At 42.5% G+C, this 18,559-nt stretch overlaps 1 protein-coding gene across 1 annotated transcript in view; it reads left to right on the top strand.

Annotated features, from left to right (window-relative positions):
* LOC141107660 (cytochrome P450 2F3-like) overlaps positions 1-18,559 on the top strand; it is a 77,892-nt gene that overhangs the window by 40,127 nt on the left and 19,206 nt on the right. The window contains exons 4-7 of the mRNA XM_073598551.1: positions 2,874-3,023; positions 10,163-10,323; positions 10,950-11,126; positions 15,324-15,465. Of these exons, the coding sequence (XP_073454652.1) occupies positions 2,874-3,023; positions 10,163-10,323; positions 10,950-11,126; positions 15,324-15,465 (630 nt within the window). The remainder of the gene's footprint in view (positions 1-2,873; positions 3,024-10,162; positions 10,324-10,949; positions 11,127-15,323; positions 15,466-18,559) is intronic.

Here is an 18,559-nt window from a genome sequence, read left to right as displayed (position 1 = left end):
ATAATCCATTTCTCTGCATAAAGTCATCTAGACCCTAATCCACTGGCCTATCTAATAATCAGTTTCATAATTTCAATTATCTTCACACATATTCATACTACTTACATCTACATTCATACATATAATGTCCTTTTTTTTTGATCTCTCTATATACACATGTGTACCCATATATGTATACATGTGTATGCATCCAAAATTCTCTATATAGAATTTTCCCACTTTCAATAGAGCCTTTATGGCCACCCTAAATCTGCACGACCCTAATCAATTTGTGCTGTACTTATCCCCTTTTTTGGCTCATGTATTACCAATATCCACCATTAGAGGGCCAGCCCTATATCCATCATTCAAGTAGTTCCAGGCCCCTCTATACCAAATATCTTTTTCCCACCATTCCATATAACCCCGCTTATTCTTATGAAATAGAAGCCGTAGCAGCTCGCAAAGGACACTGTGTAATGTAGTTCCTCCCTCCTCCATGTCACCATATAAATACTGCCTCATTCCATCATGATGCTATCACAGCCTGAAGAAGGAGCACACATGCTCCGAACGCACGCCTGCTGGCCCTGTGCCCCACATCCAGTGACATCACAGCCGATGGGGAGACGACTGACAGCTTGACTCGGAGCCTCCAAAAACCCTGCAGCTAGCGAGACAGCAGCAGCACCCCACACCGCCGGCTATCTGGATCAGGACTACACAGCGAGCCTCCCCCTATGACTAGCCATTTTAACCCTTACCTAATTCTTATTTTAATTTTTTATCTTAATAAATTAATCACTAATCATTTCATTATACTGCACTCAGATGAGCGCCGCTGTTCTCCACATTATATATCTACAGAGCTGCTTCCTCTTCCACAGCTGGCTGCACCTCTAGAGCCCTATATACATCTTTAACCCATCAAACGTGTTCCTAACCCATTCTAGCCTGAACTGAACTCTCCAGGGTCCAAGCTACCACCAACCACTGGATTTTATTATCATAATCACCTTTACCTATAGTTTTGTTTCTCATCCATCCGTCTCTCTCCAAGCGCCACTATACTCCCCACTCTCTTCTCGTGATCAGGTCTGTATTGTTGGTAATCAGTAGGTCTAGTAACGCTTTGTTTCTAGTTGGTGCATTTACCATCTGACCCATGAAATTGTCCTGCAAGACATTTAGCAACTAGTGAGCCTTAGATGAATGTGCGGTTCCTTCCACCCAGTCTATGTCTGGATAATTAAAATCCCTAATTATAATGACACTTCCCATTCTTGCCGCTAATCCAAATTGTGATAGGAGGTGTGCCTCCGCCTCCTCCCTCTGGTTAGGGGGCCTATAGCATACTCCCAGTATTACTTTCCCCTTAGTTTCTTCCCTTTGTAGCTCTACCTATAAAATTTCCATCTTCTCCCTTGCTCCCTTAGTGATGTCATCTCTCACATTCTCTCATCATTTTTGATATACAGGCATATCCCTCCCCCTTTTTTACCCTCTCTATCCCTGAGATATAGGGAATACCCTTGAATGGTGGCCAGCCAATCATGAGAGCTGTCGAACCAAGTCTCTGTAATTCCTACAAAATCGAAATCCTCCTCGTACAACAGTAGTTCTAGTTCTCCCATCTTGTCCGCCAGACCCCTGGCATTGGTGAACATGTCATGTAGTTTAGACTGGTCGCATACTATCTCCTTACTGGGTGCTCTGGGGTTGCAAATAAGACTTGTTACTATACTTACCTCGGAATAGGTGCTTTAGTCAACCTACCACTAATACCCCCAATAGTCAACCTACCTACATGATGTCAGAAGGGGGCGGGGTCACTCGGGTAAGTCACCGGGTGGCCCCACCCTTACCTATATAACAGCTGTCACAGTCAAGAGACAGCAGTCGGCGGGAGGTTTACCATCGAGGCAGAGCTTCTTTTTTTTCTATTTTTCGGGTCCACCGGGCAGATGGATGGACATCGCGGGACACTTTTTTTGAGGGGGACCCATGCTAATATTTTTTAAAATTTTGGCGTGAAATTCCCCTTAAAATCTATGCCAGACCTGAAGGGCCTGTGATAGGGTTCCCCTTAACTACTTCAATGCACTGTATTATATATTTTGCACAGACTGCACTGTGTATATATATATATATATATATATATATATATATATATATATAGATAGATAGATAGATAGATACTAGACTGCCTGCACTGTATATATAATCTACACTAAATGCACATATATATATATATATATATATATATATATATATATATATATATATATATATATTAAACTGCCTGCACGCCACTAACTAACCTGCCTAATCTATCTCAAGTTCTCTCAATCTCTCATTATCACACTACATATGGCCGCCGTGTAAGCAGCCTTATAGTGTGGGGTACCCTGCCTTTGGCCAATCATGGCTCTCCCAGCAGATCGCGCTGTGATTGGCCAAAGCATGCAGGTCAGGTGCATGCTTTGGCCAATCAGCAGCCATCAATGCACTACGATCTCGCAGTGCATTATGGGGTGCTCCGCGGCACTCAAATTTTCCACGAACGCCCCATATGTTCATTTTGTTTGCGGACAAACACTCAATGTTCGAGTCGAACTTGTGTTCGATTGGAACATCGGGAACATCCCTAGTAACTATGTGAAGAAGAATGCCATATCTGGACTTCTTCTTTAACAGAGGCTGTTGTTTTACCATATCAGAGAGTATATGCTGTGGTAAAAATATGAGTGGAGCTTAGGGCACACAAAAAAGCCGACAGAACCTCACATAATTGTGGCATTCGGCTGAATTTTCATTTCTGTGATCTCTTTCATAACAAAATGTGGCTCTCGCAAACAATAGTGATTATAACCCTGCTTTTTTTACTCTAACAGACATTGCCTTTACCAATGGGGAGAGATGGAAGTCACTTCGACGCTTTGCTCAGCTCACACTGAGGAACTTTGGAATGGGGAAGAAGAGTGTGGAGGAGCGGATACAAGAGGAGGCTCAGTTCCTTATCAAGGAGTTTAAAAAGACAAAGGGTAAAAGTCTTCTACAAATGCAATTTTTTTTTTTAAGTGCACCTTTTACTTTGTAGTATTTGATTTACTATACAGAAGGGTAGAAAGAAACATAATTTTTTTAATTAAAGGAGACATGTAGGAAATAAAAAAAATAAACATACTAACTTCTATGGCTGCAGCATCATGGGGATGCTGCAGCTGTTCCCCGTCGGGTCTAACACAGAAAACTGAGCAATCACTGTCAGTCATCGTTCTCTGCTCTGCCCCTCCAGTGCTCACTGGAACACCGAGCTGTGAAAGGGGTGGAAGCAGCTGGATCAGGCTCTCAGCCACATGCTGAGAGGCTGAGCTAGATGCTAGTTAGATATCTGGGTTAATCCTGACATTATTGTGGTGATCCTTCAAAAGCCTGGAGCGGCTCTGTGACGTCAGATGATTCTGGGTCACAGGAGTGTCCCAGAAAAGAAGTATGCCCAAAAAAATCTTTGGCCATAGATTTCTTTTAACCTGTTGTTGTATTATGAAGAAGTAATAGTTGCCCATGCCCATCCCTGATTTTCAGCCCACCTCCTATTGCATTAAGCACCACACTTTTTGAGTATGTCTGTTGAAGTGGCAACCAAGAGATTCGATTTTAGGGGAGATTGCAATGATATTACATTATGAGAGCGAGAGTTAAGAAAAAATGAAGAAGAAACAGCTAGGAGGTTAGGTCATAAAGAGACAATTAGGAGATTAGATCATAGGAGAGCTAAAACAAAAGGAAAAGAAGAGAGAGTTATGAAATAATGTTTTGGAAGTGACAACCAAAAGATTAGGTTAGAGAGGAGACAGGCAGGGGATTAGGCTATAGGAGAGACAGCAAGGATTTTAGGTCATAGTAGAGACAGCTAGGAGATTTGGTCATAGGAGAGGTGGATAGATTAGGTTACAGATAGCTAGGAGATAATGTTATAGGCAAACAGCTAAGAAATTAGGTTATAGGAGAGTGCAATATTTTAGGTTATGGAAAAGACAGCTAGGACATTAGACTATGGAAGAGAAAGCCGAGAGATTTAGTTATGGAAGAGACAACTAAAGATAAGGGTTTAGGAGAGAGTGCTAGAAGATTAGGTTACAGGAGAGAGATAAGAGATTAGGTTATAGGTGCAACAGCTAGGAGATTAGGTCATAGGCAAACAGCCAGGAAATTATGTTATAGGACAGATATAACCTGAAGTGATGTTATGAGGACCCGAAAGGAAGATAGCTAGATAGAGAAAGCGATATTACATAAAATCTTTAACCCGTGCAAAGGTATTACATGATGTACTATGCAATGGGCAGCTGGGACTAAACATAAAGTTATCTCAATAGATTTGAAATGTTAATGAATAAATTAAGAGTTTCCAGTTCTGAAGAATGAAAGGATCAGTAAACCTAATATACTAGCTATTTTACATATAAGAACAGCAAGTACCATGCTTTGAAATTTATGTGCAAGGTGGATTTAGGTAATCCAATTTTAAAACTTTGCTTAGGTGCCTATATTGCCACTTTAAGCAACTGTAATGCCGCGATCTTGTACTTGTGTACACACGATCAGATTTTCCGACAATAAATGTTGTATGTGAGTTAGTTGGCTGAAAGTCCGACCGTGTGTATGCTCCATCGAACATTTGTTGTCGGACTTTCCGCCAACAAATGTTGGCTAGCAGGTTCTCAAATTTTCTGCCAACAAATGTTTGTTGTCGGACTTTCCGATCGTGAGTACACAAGTCCATCGGACAAAAGTCCACGCATGCTTGGAATAAAGTACGAGCCGGAAGCACTCGGTCTTGTAAAATTAGCGTTCATAATGGAGATATCACGTACGTCTTGTATGTCACTACGTTCGTAATTGTTGGCCAAAATTTGTGTGACTGTGTGTATGCAAGACAAGTTGGAGCCAACATCCTTCGCACAAAAATCCACAGTTTTGTTGTCAGAAAGTCCGATCGTGTGTAAGGGGCATTAGTGTTTGTCCAGAGTAGTGGGTGACACCACAGGATACCCAGGACTAGTTATAATTTATGTACCAGAGCTTACCGCACCTGGCAGGTCTAGAAGAGGGAGAGTACCTGTACCACGTCTGCAGTCTCTGACCATCTCCTGTACCACGTCTGCAGTCTCTGACCATCTCCTGTACCACGTCTGCAGTCTCTGACCATCTCCTGTACCACGTCTGCAGTCTCTGACCATCTCCTGTACCACGTCTGCAGTCTCTGATCATCTCCTGTACCATGTCTGCAGTCTCTGACCATCTCCTGTACCATGTCTGCAGTCTCTGACCATCTCCTGTACCATGTCTGTAGTCCCCTACCATCTCCTGTACTATGTCTGCAGTCTCTGACCATCTCCTGTATCATATCTGCTAGAGGTGCACCGCATGGAAATTTTGCTAATACTATTAGCAATATGTTATATAAAAATGTATACGTTTTATTTAAAATATAAAAATACATTTTTATATAAAAATATGTTTTAAAAACAGTAATTTTCGGTTTCGGTCATTTTCGGTTTTGGTTTTTGGCCTAGTGTATTTTTCATTTTCGGTATCAGTTGCGACACCAAAAAACCCATTCGGTGCAACCCTACTTCCATAGAAAGTTTAGTAGGGGCAGAAATATGCTTGCATAGTCCTAGGCTATCCTGCTCTTCCATAAACCTCTTGCTGTCTGTCCTTTCCTGACAAAAAAAGAGGGTAGAGCCAGTGCTCAGGGTTACCATGTAAAGCTAACCTTAGATTATCTATGTGTTTTGTGACTTAATGTTGCATTCGATTGCATCCTGCTTTGGATTGGGGATTGTTGCAGTAGCATGGTTCCTACATTGGATCAATTGCACCAGGCCTCTACAGTATTTCAGGGCCTGTCCATCCTTCCCAACATAAATTTGTCCCACCGCCTTTACAAGTCCCTTGATCAAGCCACTGTGGATACAAGTTGGGATGTACCATCTTGTAGCTTGTAAGAGCTACTTATTAGAGGGGAGTTATTCATAGGTACATATTTAATGAGCATATGTTGTAATTTAAAACATGAATTGAGCGAATTGAGGTTGATTTAAGGTTACGTGTATGTAAACTCTGAAAATGTTTTTTTCTTATTTGCTCCCTTTGGTGTACTTTCCACGAGAGAGTTTGGAGGCACAGACATTCTGGGGATACATAGGTGGCAAGGTAGACTGTACAGGCAATAGGAACATGAATGAGCTTTATAGTGGATGATATACAAGTATAGGCGCAGTTAACTGGAAAAAATAAATGAAAAAACCACAGGCCACAAACAAATGTGTATATGGAAAAAATTCATATGTATATCTGAATGAAAACATTAAAAACATTTAAAAACACATGAAAGAAAGGGTCCATGGTAATAGATATACCGGTATATTTTTATATATGTTAAAAATATATATATTTTGGAATCCAGAGGTCCAAATCAGGCAGGAAAGTCCACATGCAGGGCTGCCTTCAAAGGGAACTGAAACCAGGTTGCAAGATTCTGAGGAGAAGCACAAAAAGAGAGAGGCACCTCTGGGTGTAGACGTAAGAACAGTTTATTCATAAATCACATGTTAAAATAACTCACATTTCGGAAGTCATCAAACAGCATGTAAATGTGGAACATCCATCAAGGGGTAACCATCAGATCAGTCAAAAGGATTCTTCCTGCCTGCTGGATGCTCAGCCTATGTGTGGAGGACACCGCTAGAATGGTGGGCCGGCCGCAGTGAAGACGAAAACCAAAATGAGGCCTGGAGCGCAGATGGACAGCGGGCGGGGAGAGATGACGTCACTGGCAAGAGATGCGTTTCATGAGCGTACGGGCTGCAATGACGTGACAGCCACTCTCCTTCATCAAGCTACGGAAGGATAGAGATTGGGTCATAAGAATCTAACGAAAGGGGAGTGGCCAAGGGCGGAAGACACTGTGATTGGTCTGAATTAGACTACCAGTAAAAATGACCCTGTGTCAACAATATTGTGTTACGATGCATGGGAACTATATGTATGGCTAGAAGTGTCAGCAATACTCTGTGGAAGTGCAATAATGGATATATGCAGTGGCGTCACTAGGGGGTGGCTTTTGGGACTATAGCCCCGAATCTGGGGCCCATAGCCCCGAGTCTCTGCAGGGGTCACCAAGGGGAGGGGAGAGGAGGCTCTCTGGGGACCCTGATGTAAGTGGGGGGCTCTCTGGGGACCCTGATTTAAGGGAGAGGCTCTCTGGGGACCCTGATTTAAGGGAGAGGCTCTCTGGGGACCCTGATTTAAGGGGGAGGCTCTCTGAGGACCCTAATGTAAGGGGGGGCTCTATGGGGACCCTGATGTAAGGGGGGCTCTCTGGGGATATATATACACACACATACATATATTATATACATGTGTATGCCCGCCCAAGCGTATGGCTTTCTTTACTACGCTGCTATGGGCTCTAGCCCCAGATCTTTTGTAGACCTAGCAACGCCCCTGGATATATGACTTGGCAATGAATGAAAATACAATAATAAAAATAATAGCACATAATATGAATAGATTAATAATGGAATGGGGATGAACGGAATGAAAAAAATGGGAAATGAAAATAATAAGAATATGAATAGCTAAACATTAAAAAAAAAAAAAATAGATGGATGGGAATAAATAAAAATAAAAAAAGGAGAAATGATCACGGACGGAAGGGGGGGGGGAATTATACAAAGACCATATGTATAATAAAAATTAATTAAGTATAAATTTATAGAAAGGGGTACCAAAATGTACCCCCACGTGCAATTGGCGGAGGATAAGGGAGGGATAATAATTATATCTAATGTGTCTCTATCACACACAAAATTATAATGGAAATATAGGAAAGTATACGGAAAGTACGAGCACTATACAAAAAATGTTACACAAAATGTAGTAAATCCATATAAGTATATATGTATATGCACAAATGCGAGTTATACAAAATATCAATATTAAAAAATACTATAAAAACAAATACTAAAAATGTATAAAATTATTGTTGGAGGTGCTAATATCAAGGTAAAAATGACAACATAAGGGATATCAGCGGGAATGGTTGTGACCATACCTGCAGAAAAAAGGTTAAAAGGGAGAGCGGCCTGTGAGTGTGGATAATAATGGTGAAAACAAAGGAGGGACAGTGTATATACCAAGAGCAACCTAAAAAAAATAGAAATTAAAATAAAATTAAAATTAAAATTAAAAAATCCAAAAAAAATCATCAAGGAAAATCACGAGAAATGGAGGACTGATAAGGTTTACAGAATAGTGGCGATCTCAATGCTCTCAATAATTCCTCCTGGCGACAATGCATCCAGGGTATATATCCAAAAGGTCTCATGAGCACAAAGCTTCTTGAACCCTTCAGCAGGACTATTAGGGCCCTAAGACAGAGGTTTGATGAGCATAGAAGGTTTATCGAGTGTGGCACCAACCCCCACAGTGTCCCGAGACACTTTTACATGGTCCACCAGAGCTCCACTGTAGGTCTCAAGGTCTGGGTAATCGAACAGAGCCCTAAGTCTCTCCCTCCTACTAAAAGGTTCAAGAAGCTTTGTGCTCGTGAGACCTTTTGGATATATACCCTGGATGCATTGTCGCCATTTCTCGTGATTTTCCTTGATGATTTTTTTTTTTTTTTAATTTTAATTTTATTTTAATTTTTACTTTATTTTAGGTTGCTCATGGTATATACACTGTCCCTCCTTTTCACCATTATTATCCACACTCGCAGGCTGCTCTCCCTTTTGACCTTTTTTCTGCAGGTATGGTCACAACCATTCCCGCTGATATCCCTTATGTTGTCATTTTTACCTTGATATTAGCACCTCTAACAATAATTTTACACATTTTTAGTATTAGTTTTTATAGTATTTTTTAATATTGATATTTTGTATAACTCGCATTTGTGCATATAAATATATACTCACATAGATTTACTACATTTTTTGTGTAACATTTTTTGTATAGTGCTCGTACTTATTTCCATTATAAGTTTGTGTGTGGTAGAGACACATTAGATATAATTATTATCCCTCCCTTATCCTCCCCCAATTGCACGTGGGGGTACATTTTTGTACCCCTTTCTATATATTTATACTTAATTTTTATAATACATATGGTCTTTGTATAATTTCCCCCTCCCCCCTCCCTTCGTGATCATTTTTCCTTTTTTTGTTTTTGTTTATTCCCATCCATCTATTCATTTTTTTTTTTATTAATGTTTAGCTATTCATATTCTTATTATTTTCATTTCCCATTTTTTTTCGTTCCGTTCATCCCCATCCCATTATTAATCTATTCATATTATGTGCTATTATTTTTATTATTGTATTTTCATTCATTGCTGAGTCATATATCCATTATTGCACTTCCACACAGTATGGCTGACACTTCTGGCCGTACATATAGTTCCCTTTCACCTCGGCTATCATTGTCTTGGCCACTCCCCCATGTTCTATTTCCCATGCATCGTAACACAATATTGTTGACACAGCGCCATTTTTACCGGTAGTCTAATTCAGACCAATCACAGTGTCCTCCGCCCTTGGCCACTCCCCTTTCGTTAGATTCTTATGGCCGCAATCTCTATCCATCCGTAGATCTATCCGTCACGTCATTGCAGCCCGTACGCTCATGAAGCGCGTCGCTTGCCAGTGATGTCATCTCTCCCCGCCCGGTGTCCATCTGCGCTCCAGGCCTCGTTTTGGTTTTCGTCTTCACTGCAGCCGGCCCACCATTCTAGTGGTGTCCTCCACACATAGGCTGAGCATCCAGCAGGCAGGAAGAGTCCTTTTGACTGATCTGATGGTTACCCCTTGATGGATGTTCCACATTTACTTGCTGTTTGATGACTTCCGAAATGTGAGTTATTTTAATATGTGATTTATGAATAAACTGTTCTTATGTCTACACCCAGAGGCGCCTCTCTCTTTTTGTGCTTCTCCTTATAGTGGATGAGGGCACAGACGGTTAGGGGATGAATAGGGCTCACTTTGAGCATCTTGGTTTACCAATGAACTGATTTAAATGATGAACACATTCTCTGTAGCAAATAACGAATGTGTCAGTACTGTATAAACATTGAAAATAAATAATACTAATGTGTATGACTTTATTTTAGGGGCTCCAGTGAATCCCACTAAATACTTTGCTCGAACAGTCTCCAATGTAATCTGCTCTATTATATTTGGCAGCCGGTTTGATTATGAAGACAAAAGACTGTTGGCCATAATTGAGAGTGTTAACAGTAACTTCCTTGTCATGAGCAGCACCTGGGGGACGGTGAGTATGAAGAGGAAGACTCAATATTAGCCATTCTCAACTGAGGTTCATCCAGAGGTTGCTAGGGGTTCCTTAAGCTAAGGCTGACTGATTCTCATTTTACATGCATAGTCTGGGTCCAATGCAACCTGGCAGAGCCAGCTGTATGACACCAATAAATATTTTTGCTGTCTGTAATGGGGGCATTCTGACCATTGCTGTACATGGAGCATTCTTCCCACTGGCCACCAATGTAAGGGGCAATGTTCCCATTGATCACCAATGTGTTGGTAGTTCTGGGTCCAATGCCATCTGGCAGAGTAAGCTGCATGACAACAATATTCATTTTTGCTGTCTGTAAGGGGGGGCATTTTGACCACTGCTGTACAGGGAACATTCCATTCCATTAGCCAGGTAAGGGGCATTTTTCCCATTGATTACAAATCTGTTGATTTTTGCAGGGGTTTCCCGAGACCTGAAAATGATTTTTAAGAGTTCCTCTGGGGTGAAAAAAATGGAGAAAGGCTGCTTTATACTGAAGTATGAGTTCTCAGTCAGGGTAAATAAAATAAAACATGTTTTGTTTTTTTATTACTCTTTCATATTTCAGTTATAGTTTGGTTCACTTTTATATTTTGACAATACAGCTATACAACATGTATCCAAACCTCATGGACTATGTGCCAGGTCCACACAAGAAAATTGGGAAGTATTTTAATATGATCTATGACATTTTAGCCGAAAGCATCAAACACCACAGTGAGACTCTGGATTCGGAAAATCCACGTGACTACATTGACTGCTTCCTAATGAAGATCAAAGAGGTAATAGTTACTTGGATTTACATACAACTAGAATCTATACTTTGGGGATCTCCAAAAGGGAGGATGAAGTCACAAATAGTTTGTGACTCCTTTGTACAATAACTACATTAAGGTCGGGTTCACACTATTTGCGGAGCGGCTCGCAGCAGGGGGTCCGATGCATCCCTGTTCTCCGTTTCAGCGGCGAATCAGGTTCAATTTTTTGCCTGAATTTGGACCTGAAAGGAGTCAAAGATGCACAGGAGATGTGTGACCCGGCTCCTCTCCTGTCATGCAAATTGGATGCGAGCAAGCCAATATATCCAATTCGCAATAGTGTGAATGTAGCCTAAATGGTTAGCTGCTTAACCACAATCATGTATTGCTTAATTAAAGTTGCATATCAGGTCAGTGGTTGCCAATCTCTTCTATGTTCCACAACCCTAGAAAATGTTTGATTAATGTTTGCACCCCCTACAAAAGTGATATCACATTTGAAGATGAAGAAGTGTAAATTCAAATTTTTGAACCACATACAATACTGCAGGAGAACAAACTGAACTTAAAGCGGTATAAAACCCAAAACCAAAAATGTAATATATTGCAGCTTATTACTCATTAGATATGGTGGCTGCTTACGTTTTCATTTTTCAGGTATTTTTTTTCTGTTTTCACCTGGTGAGTTGGCCAGTAACACACCTCCTGTAGAGTGCCTCCAGTCTGGATGAAGGAGCACAGGGGCATCTTTGGACAGTAGCATTATCAGTCGGGGGGGGGGGGGGGGAGGGTTAGATGTACTAGCAGATTTATATACACTAACAACTTGAAGCCAAACTCTAACATTGCACTTACATAAGCGGTTACAGCAACAGTTTTTTTCCTTTTGGGTTAAAGGTTTTACATAGATAAATATAAGCTGATCATTCTAAGCACCCCTGCAAATAGTTAATGGTTTGTCTTAATACTCTAACTGCTACATTTGCAAGAAAGCTTGTTCTGTTGATAAACAACTGATTTACTGGCAGGATCACCAGGTGAAAATAAAGGAAAGAAAGCCTAAAAAAGAAAACTAGTGCAGCTGTCACCTCTAATGCCCCGTACACACGGTCGGACTTTGTTCGGACATTCCGACAACAAAATCCTAGGATTTTTTCCGACGGATGTTGGCTCAAACTTGTCTTGCATACACACGGTCACACAAAGTTGTCGGAAAATCCGATCGTTCTGTACGCGGTGACGTAAAACACGTACGTCGGGACTATAAACGGGGCAGTGGCCAATAGCTTTCATCTCTTTATTTATTCTGAGCATGCGTGGCACTTTGTCCGTCGGATTTGTGTACACACGATCGGAATTTCCGACAACGGATTTTGTTGTCGGAAAATTTTATCTCCTGCTCTCCAACTTTGTGTGTCGGAAAATCCGATGGAAAATGTCCGATGGAGCCCACACACGGTCGGAATTTCCGACAACATGCTCCGATCGGACATTTTCCATCGGAAAATCCGACCGTGTGTACGGGGCATTAGAATTTGTAAGCTGCAAAATAATAAATGTTTTTTTTTTGGTTTATTATAGCTTTAAATAAGATCTATAAATAACAGCTTGGACCAATGTAACTAGGTATATACTATACCTGGCCAATGCACCCTGGAAGTTGTAAATCACTGAAGTAGACGCCGCTACCCCAGTGAACTCCAGTACACTCGCTTTCATGTCCCGCTCCGAACAGTTGCCCTGCTGTATTGTGAACACAGGAGATCAGCCATTCAGCACGGGTGCCATTTAGAAAATGCTTTGCATTTTCTCGATCAGTGCAAAGTGTTCTCTGATTGGACAAGATGGCACCACTCAGGACAGTACCTGGAAGCAAGTGGAAATCACTGGAGTGTCTAGTTCAGCTTCCAGGGGAAATGGTCAGATATGGCAAGTGCATAGTTGTATTGGCCCAAGGTGGATGAAATATCCATACCTGGAATTATTCTTTATAAAATAAGCTTTTAACTGAAAATGCAATCATAAACTGAGCAATTAGATTCTAGCTTGTTCAAAAAAAATAGTAAAAAGTAAAATTAAATTAACTTCTTTATTCCTGCTTGTCATTCATTTTGTCAAAATGTGGAACTTTCTTGCTAATCGTGATCTGCCTCTGGATTCAGGCGATTTCTAGATTTTGTCTTAATTGACAAAAGAGAACTGAATCCAGATTCACAAAAGTGTAGCACACCCCACGTAGGAGCCACTGGTGAATAGGAATCCCCCATCTTGCACAACCAGTACACACTGAATTTCCACAGGCACACTTGTTTTTCTTCAGATTTCCGCTGCTAGCCATGTCCCTGACTGAACCTGCTTTTGTTCCTGCTTTTGTACTGGACTCCGATCGTTGAACCCTGTCCTTGAGACCTGTTTCCTGTACCTGCTCTCATTACGTGTTCTGTGACCTGTGGCAATGGAACCCAAGAAAGGCAAGTTCTTTGTGGTTCAAGCAACAATACAACAATGAACTGTAGTAGTGAAAAAACAGAAACCACACAAATTTGTAAACTACCATCTTGTTCTAGAATCGCTCACAAATTCCGGTCACTGTTCCTATGGTAGACACCTACTGATGTCAAACGGATTGTCACGGATCCCTACCTGATTTGGTTTATTTTGGAAGTCGTGGTTGCTGTACCTCCTTGGTTGACTTGGTTGACTCATCAGGCATACGCCTAGTTGGGTTCAACCTGTCTGGTAAGCCTCTTTCCTTACGGTGGTGGATTATCTAAAGACAACCAGTTCACACAGATTCACAGTCACCATATTCGATGTCAAATATGGACTTTATGTACTTTATATGCACTAATGCCGCGTACACACGAGCGGACTTTACGGCAGACTTTGTCCTGCGGACTTTTTGACGGACTTTACGACGGACTTTCCGAATGAACGGACTTGCCTACACACGATCAACCAAAGTCCGACGGATTCGTACGTGATGACGTAGGACCGGACTAAAACAAGGAAGTTCATAGCCAGTAGCCAATAGCTGCCCTAGCATTGGTTTTTGTCCATCGGACTAGCATACAGACGAGCGGACTTTTCGACCGGACTCGAGTCCGTCGAAAAGATTTGAAACATGTTTAATTTCTAGATCCGTCGAACTTTTGGGGAAAAAAAGTCCGCTGGAGCCCACACACGATCGAATTGTCTGACGAACTCCGGTCCGCTGAACCAAGTATGCCGTAAAGTCCGGTCGTGTGTACACAGCATAACACTGTTGGTTTATGCAATTTTATCATTATTGTTGTGTTATTTTATTGTTGTATATTTATGTTTTGCACATTCATTTATCATATTCACTTTATATTGGGATAATTTTATTGTTTATTTCACCTTCATCAGCACTGCACTGTATTACTTTATTTGTACACTTGAGACAAGAAACAGTCCAGAAACTTTGATTTTGTGTTTTATTTTAGGGGTTAATAAACTTGGATGGGGATGGGATGTTTATGGGATGCCCACTTGACTAATCAGAGAAGAACTCTTCAGGGACACTTCAACTATATACAGTCTATATACCCTCCTGCACAAACTTGCTTTCAGATCCACAGTGGTGTCACCCTAAGAAAAGGCTATAGCAAAAGCCTTTTACAGGCAGGGACTGCGAGCCCCTATACTTGAGAACGATGGGGTGACACCACTAGCACTTTCAGTGCACTTCCTCCCATGGTCACTGGTCCCAGCACCACCCCTTCAGGCTTTGCCAGCCCACCTGGCTGCCACAGCGCCTTTCACTAGCCCACCTGGCTACTTCCCACAGTCCTCCAAGACTGCACACTCACCAGCCCACCCGGCCGACTTCTCCTGGAGATCTCTTGGATGTGCTCGCTGGCTTCTGCTGTCCTCACTCTTGCTCTGGTGCCTCTGGACAGGACTCCTCAGTGTGTTGTGAGAGGATCCCTCCAGCACCCAGGCCCCAGGCCCAAGGTCACCCCACCCCCTCCAGACTAGGGGGCTACCCTCTATTCTAGAAACAGAATCTGTTTTTTGGGGGTTTTTTAGGGTAAGAAACGCTTTAAATAAACGAGTCTACCATCATTTTAAAAAAATGTTTTAATAGACTAGGGAAGAGTAGCCATTTCAGGTTTTTGTTTATAATGAACACAATAAATATTTTATGCAAGAATATTTATATAGCTTTAACATATTTAAACACTTTTACATGTGAAGGAAAAGGACAACCCAGACACCGCATTCTATGCCACATCTTTGGCCAGAACGATTCAAAACCTGCTGTTCGGTGGAACAGAGACAGTCAGCACTAACCTGAGATATGGATTCCTGGTCCTCATGAAATACCCGGAGGTGGCAGGTGATTTCAATATTTCATCCTAAAACCTTTACGCTAACCTGAGAGTATAGAAACATGGGTGATGCCATGGCTGAAATTCTTTTGAAAAGCTCAGGCATGGGTCTGCCATGATGGTCCTGGCTCTACTACCTTGTGAAGTCTATACAAGCTGAACTCCAAACCTGAACATCTTTTCTGGGTCAGTGACTCACTAGAGAGAGAAGCATCTATGGCAGGGGAAGGCAACCTCGGCACACCAGCTATGGTGAAACTACAAATGCCATCATGCCTCGGCCTCTAGAAGTCATGCCTGTGACTGTCAGGGTCTTGCAATGTCTCAGGGGACTTGTTTCAGCACAGTTGAAGTGCCAAGGTTGCCTATCCCTGTGGCATTGCAAGGAAATTAGGCTTGACAGTATGTCATTCAGCATTTGAAATGCACTTAATAATTAATCTCAGTCTTCTCTATAATCTGCCTTATAGCTTATTAATTATTCATTTACTTATTAAAGTTGAATTCCGGGAAATACAAATATTGTCTAAATACAAGAAGCCTGTGGATTCTCACTTCATTCTTGATATAATTTGTGTATTACTTCCAGACTTGTGCAGTAATCCAGTGTGAAACTTTTTCCTCTTTACAGAACTTTCCTGTAAAAAAAGACCAGTCACTGCTGCTCTTTCCCCTTGTGATTGGTGACTGGTCTGGTCTTGTCTCCGCCCCTTCCTTCCTGCATGGAGCTTGTAGTGGGTGAGCTTCTGGGCCCCTCCTACACTGCTCTGCTTTCTGCAAAGGCTACAGTATGTGGAGCACAGTGATTTTATCACTGCTTCTTTTACAGGTGGATCTTTATCCTTCATGGCTATTGGGGAATATATTAAATAAAAGTATTTGTACCCAGAGATTATTTTAATGGTAGAGATTGTGAAGGTTTATGAAAAATACAGTAAAAATAACTTAAAGTGGTTGTAAAGGCTACACATTTTACACCTCATTGCATTCCCTGCATCAAGGTAAAGAATGTCCCAGCAATTATATCGCCCCCTTTCTCTAAATACTTGTCCTCACTCAATCCAGTGCTGTGCCCACCTGTAGTGGCTCTCTCCTCTCTTTCCATGCATTCACAGGACAGATTCGGCTGCAGGAGCCATTGGCTCCTGCTGCAGTCAATCAAATCCTGTGAAGAGGGAGTGGGAGGCAGGGCAAAGGGCACAGCCCAGCTTGGGAGCAAGCCCACATGTGTTCCATCATAGAAAACAGCTTCCTATAGTGGCACACCAAGAAGAGGAGGAGCCAAGAGTACTGGCGGGGGACCTCAGAAGAGGAGGTTTGGGGGCGCTCGGTGCAATACAACACAGAGCAGGTAAGTATAAACCTGTTTATTATTTTAACTTAAAAAAAAAACTTTACAATCACTTTAACCACTTGCCTACTGGGCCCTTTAACCCCCTTCCTGCCTAGGCCAATTTTCAGCTTTCAGCGCTGTCACACTTTGAATGACAATTCCACAGTCATACAACACTGTACCCAAACAAAATTTTTATAATTGTTTTTTTCGCATAAATAGAACTTTCTTTTGTGGGAATTTAATCACCACTGTTTTTTTATTTTTTGCTAAATAAACAAACATTTTGAAAAAAAAAAATTTTTTTTCATAGTTTGTTTGAAATGTTGCAAATAGGTCATTTTTCTCCTTCACTGATGTGTGCTGATGAAGCTGCATTGATGGGCACTGATAGGCTGCACTGATGAGGCGACACTGATGGACATTGATGGGCACTGATAGGCTGCACTGATGAGGCAACACTGGTGGGCACTGATGAGGAGGCACTGATGAGGCTGCATTGATAGGCGGCACTAATGGGCACTGATAAGTGGCACTAATGGGCACTGATAGGTGGCACTAATAGGCGACACTGATGAGCACTGATAGGTGGCACTGATGGGCACTGGTAGGCTGCACTGATAGGTGACACTGATGAGAAGGCAATGATTGGCACTGATCAGCAGCACTGATGGGCACTGATTGGCAGCACTGGTGGGCACTGATTGGCAGCACTGGTGGGCACTGTTAGGACTGCACTGATAATCAGGACACTGACAATCAGTGCCCGATTATCAGTGTACATGTCCATTTTACACAAGCTGGTTATCGGCTCTTTTCTCCTCACGCTGTCAGCAGGAAAGGAGTGCCAATCACCGGCAACTGTTTACATTGCACACAGCTGATCACTTGGTAAAGAGACGCTGTTTGGCTCTTTACCTCAATCTGTGATCAGCAGTGTCCAGGGGACACTGTGATCACAGAGCGCACCGCCTGCGCCCAGCAGGGGGCGCTCGGCGGGCATGATCACAGAAGGCCGTCGCATGATGGCCTCCCAGAACTAGCCGGCAGCGCTGTCGCCCAGTGGCGTAGCGTGGGGGGTGCGGGGGGTGCCGTGGCCCCGGGCGCGACATTTAGGGGGGCGCAATTTCGTGCCAGTAGTGTCACTACTGGCTGCCTCCTTCTAATTTATTTTCCTGTGACCCCCCGCGCTCCGCCGCCATGTCTAATGTTTGGCGCCCTGTGATTGGGCATATGGGGGTCATGTGCGGCGTGGGGCTGGCCTATCCGTGATCACAGTTCCTGAAGTCCCGCCTCCGCCCATGACCCCCATTCGCCCAATCACAGTGCGCCGGGAAAAATGAATATGGCGGCCGGAGCGCAGGGGAGACGAGCACTGGAGAGTGTGAGCGCCGGGTCTTCTCATCCTCCAGACCGATGCAAGGTGAGAAATAGATAAACACCGGGGGGGGGGGGGGGGGAGAGAAGAGACAGGCGCCGTAAATGTAGTGTCAGTATAGGAAGACTAGGCAGGGCAGTATAGTGTGTAGTGTAGTGGACAGTGTAGTATAGTCGTCAGTATAGTGTAGTGGTCAGTCTAGTGTAGTGGTCAGTGTAGTATTATGGTCTGTATAGTGTAGTGGACAGTGTAGTGTAGTGGTCAGTGTAGTGTAGTGGTCAGTGTAGTATTATGGTCTGTATAGTGTAGTGGACAGTGTAGTGTAGTGGTCAGTGTAGTATTATGGTCTGCATAGTGTAGTGGACAGTGTAGTGTAGTGGTCAGTGTAGTA

The sequence above is a fragment of the Aquarana catesbeiana genome, linkage group LG09 (genome assembly GCF_042186555.1).
Source record: "Aquarana catesbeiana isolate 2022-GZ linkage group LG09, ASM4218655v1, whole genome shotgun sequence".
NCBI classification, from domain to species: Eukaryota; Metazoa; Chordata; class Amphibia; order Anura; family Ranidae; genus Aquarana; species Aquarana catesbeiana.
The sequence above is the reverse complement of the archived record's forward strand: the minus strand, read 5'-3'. Positions and strand labels throughout refer to the sequence as shown.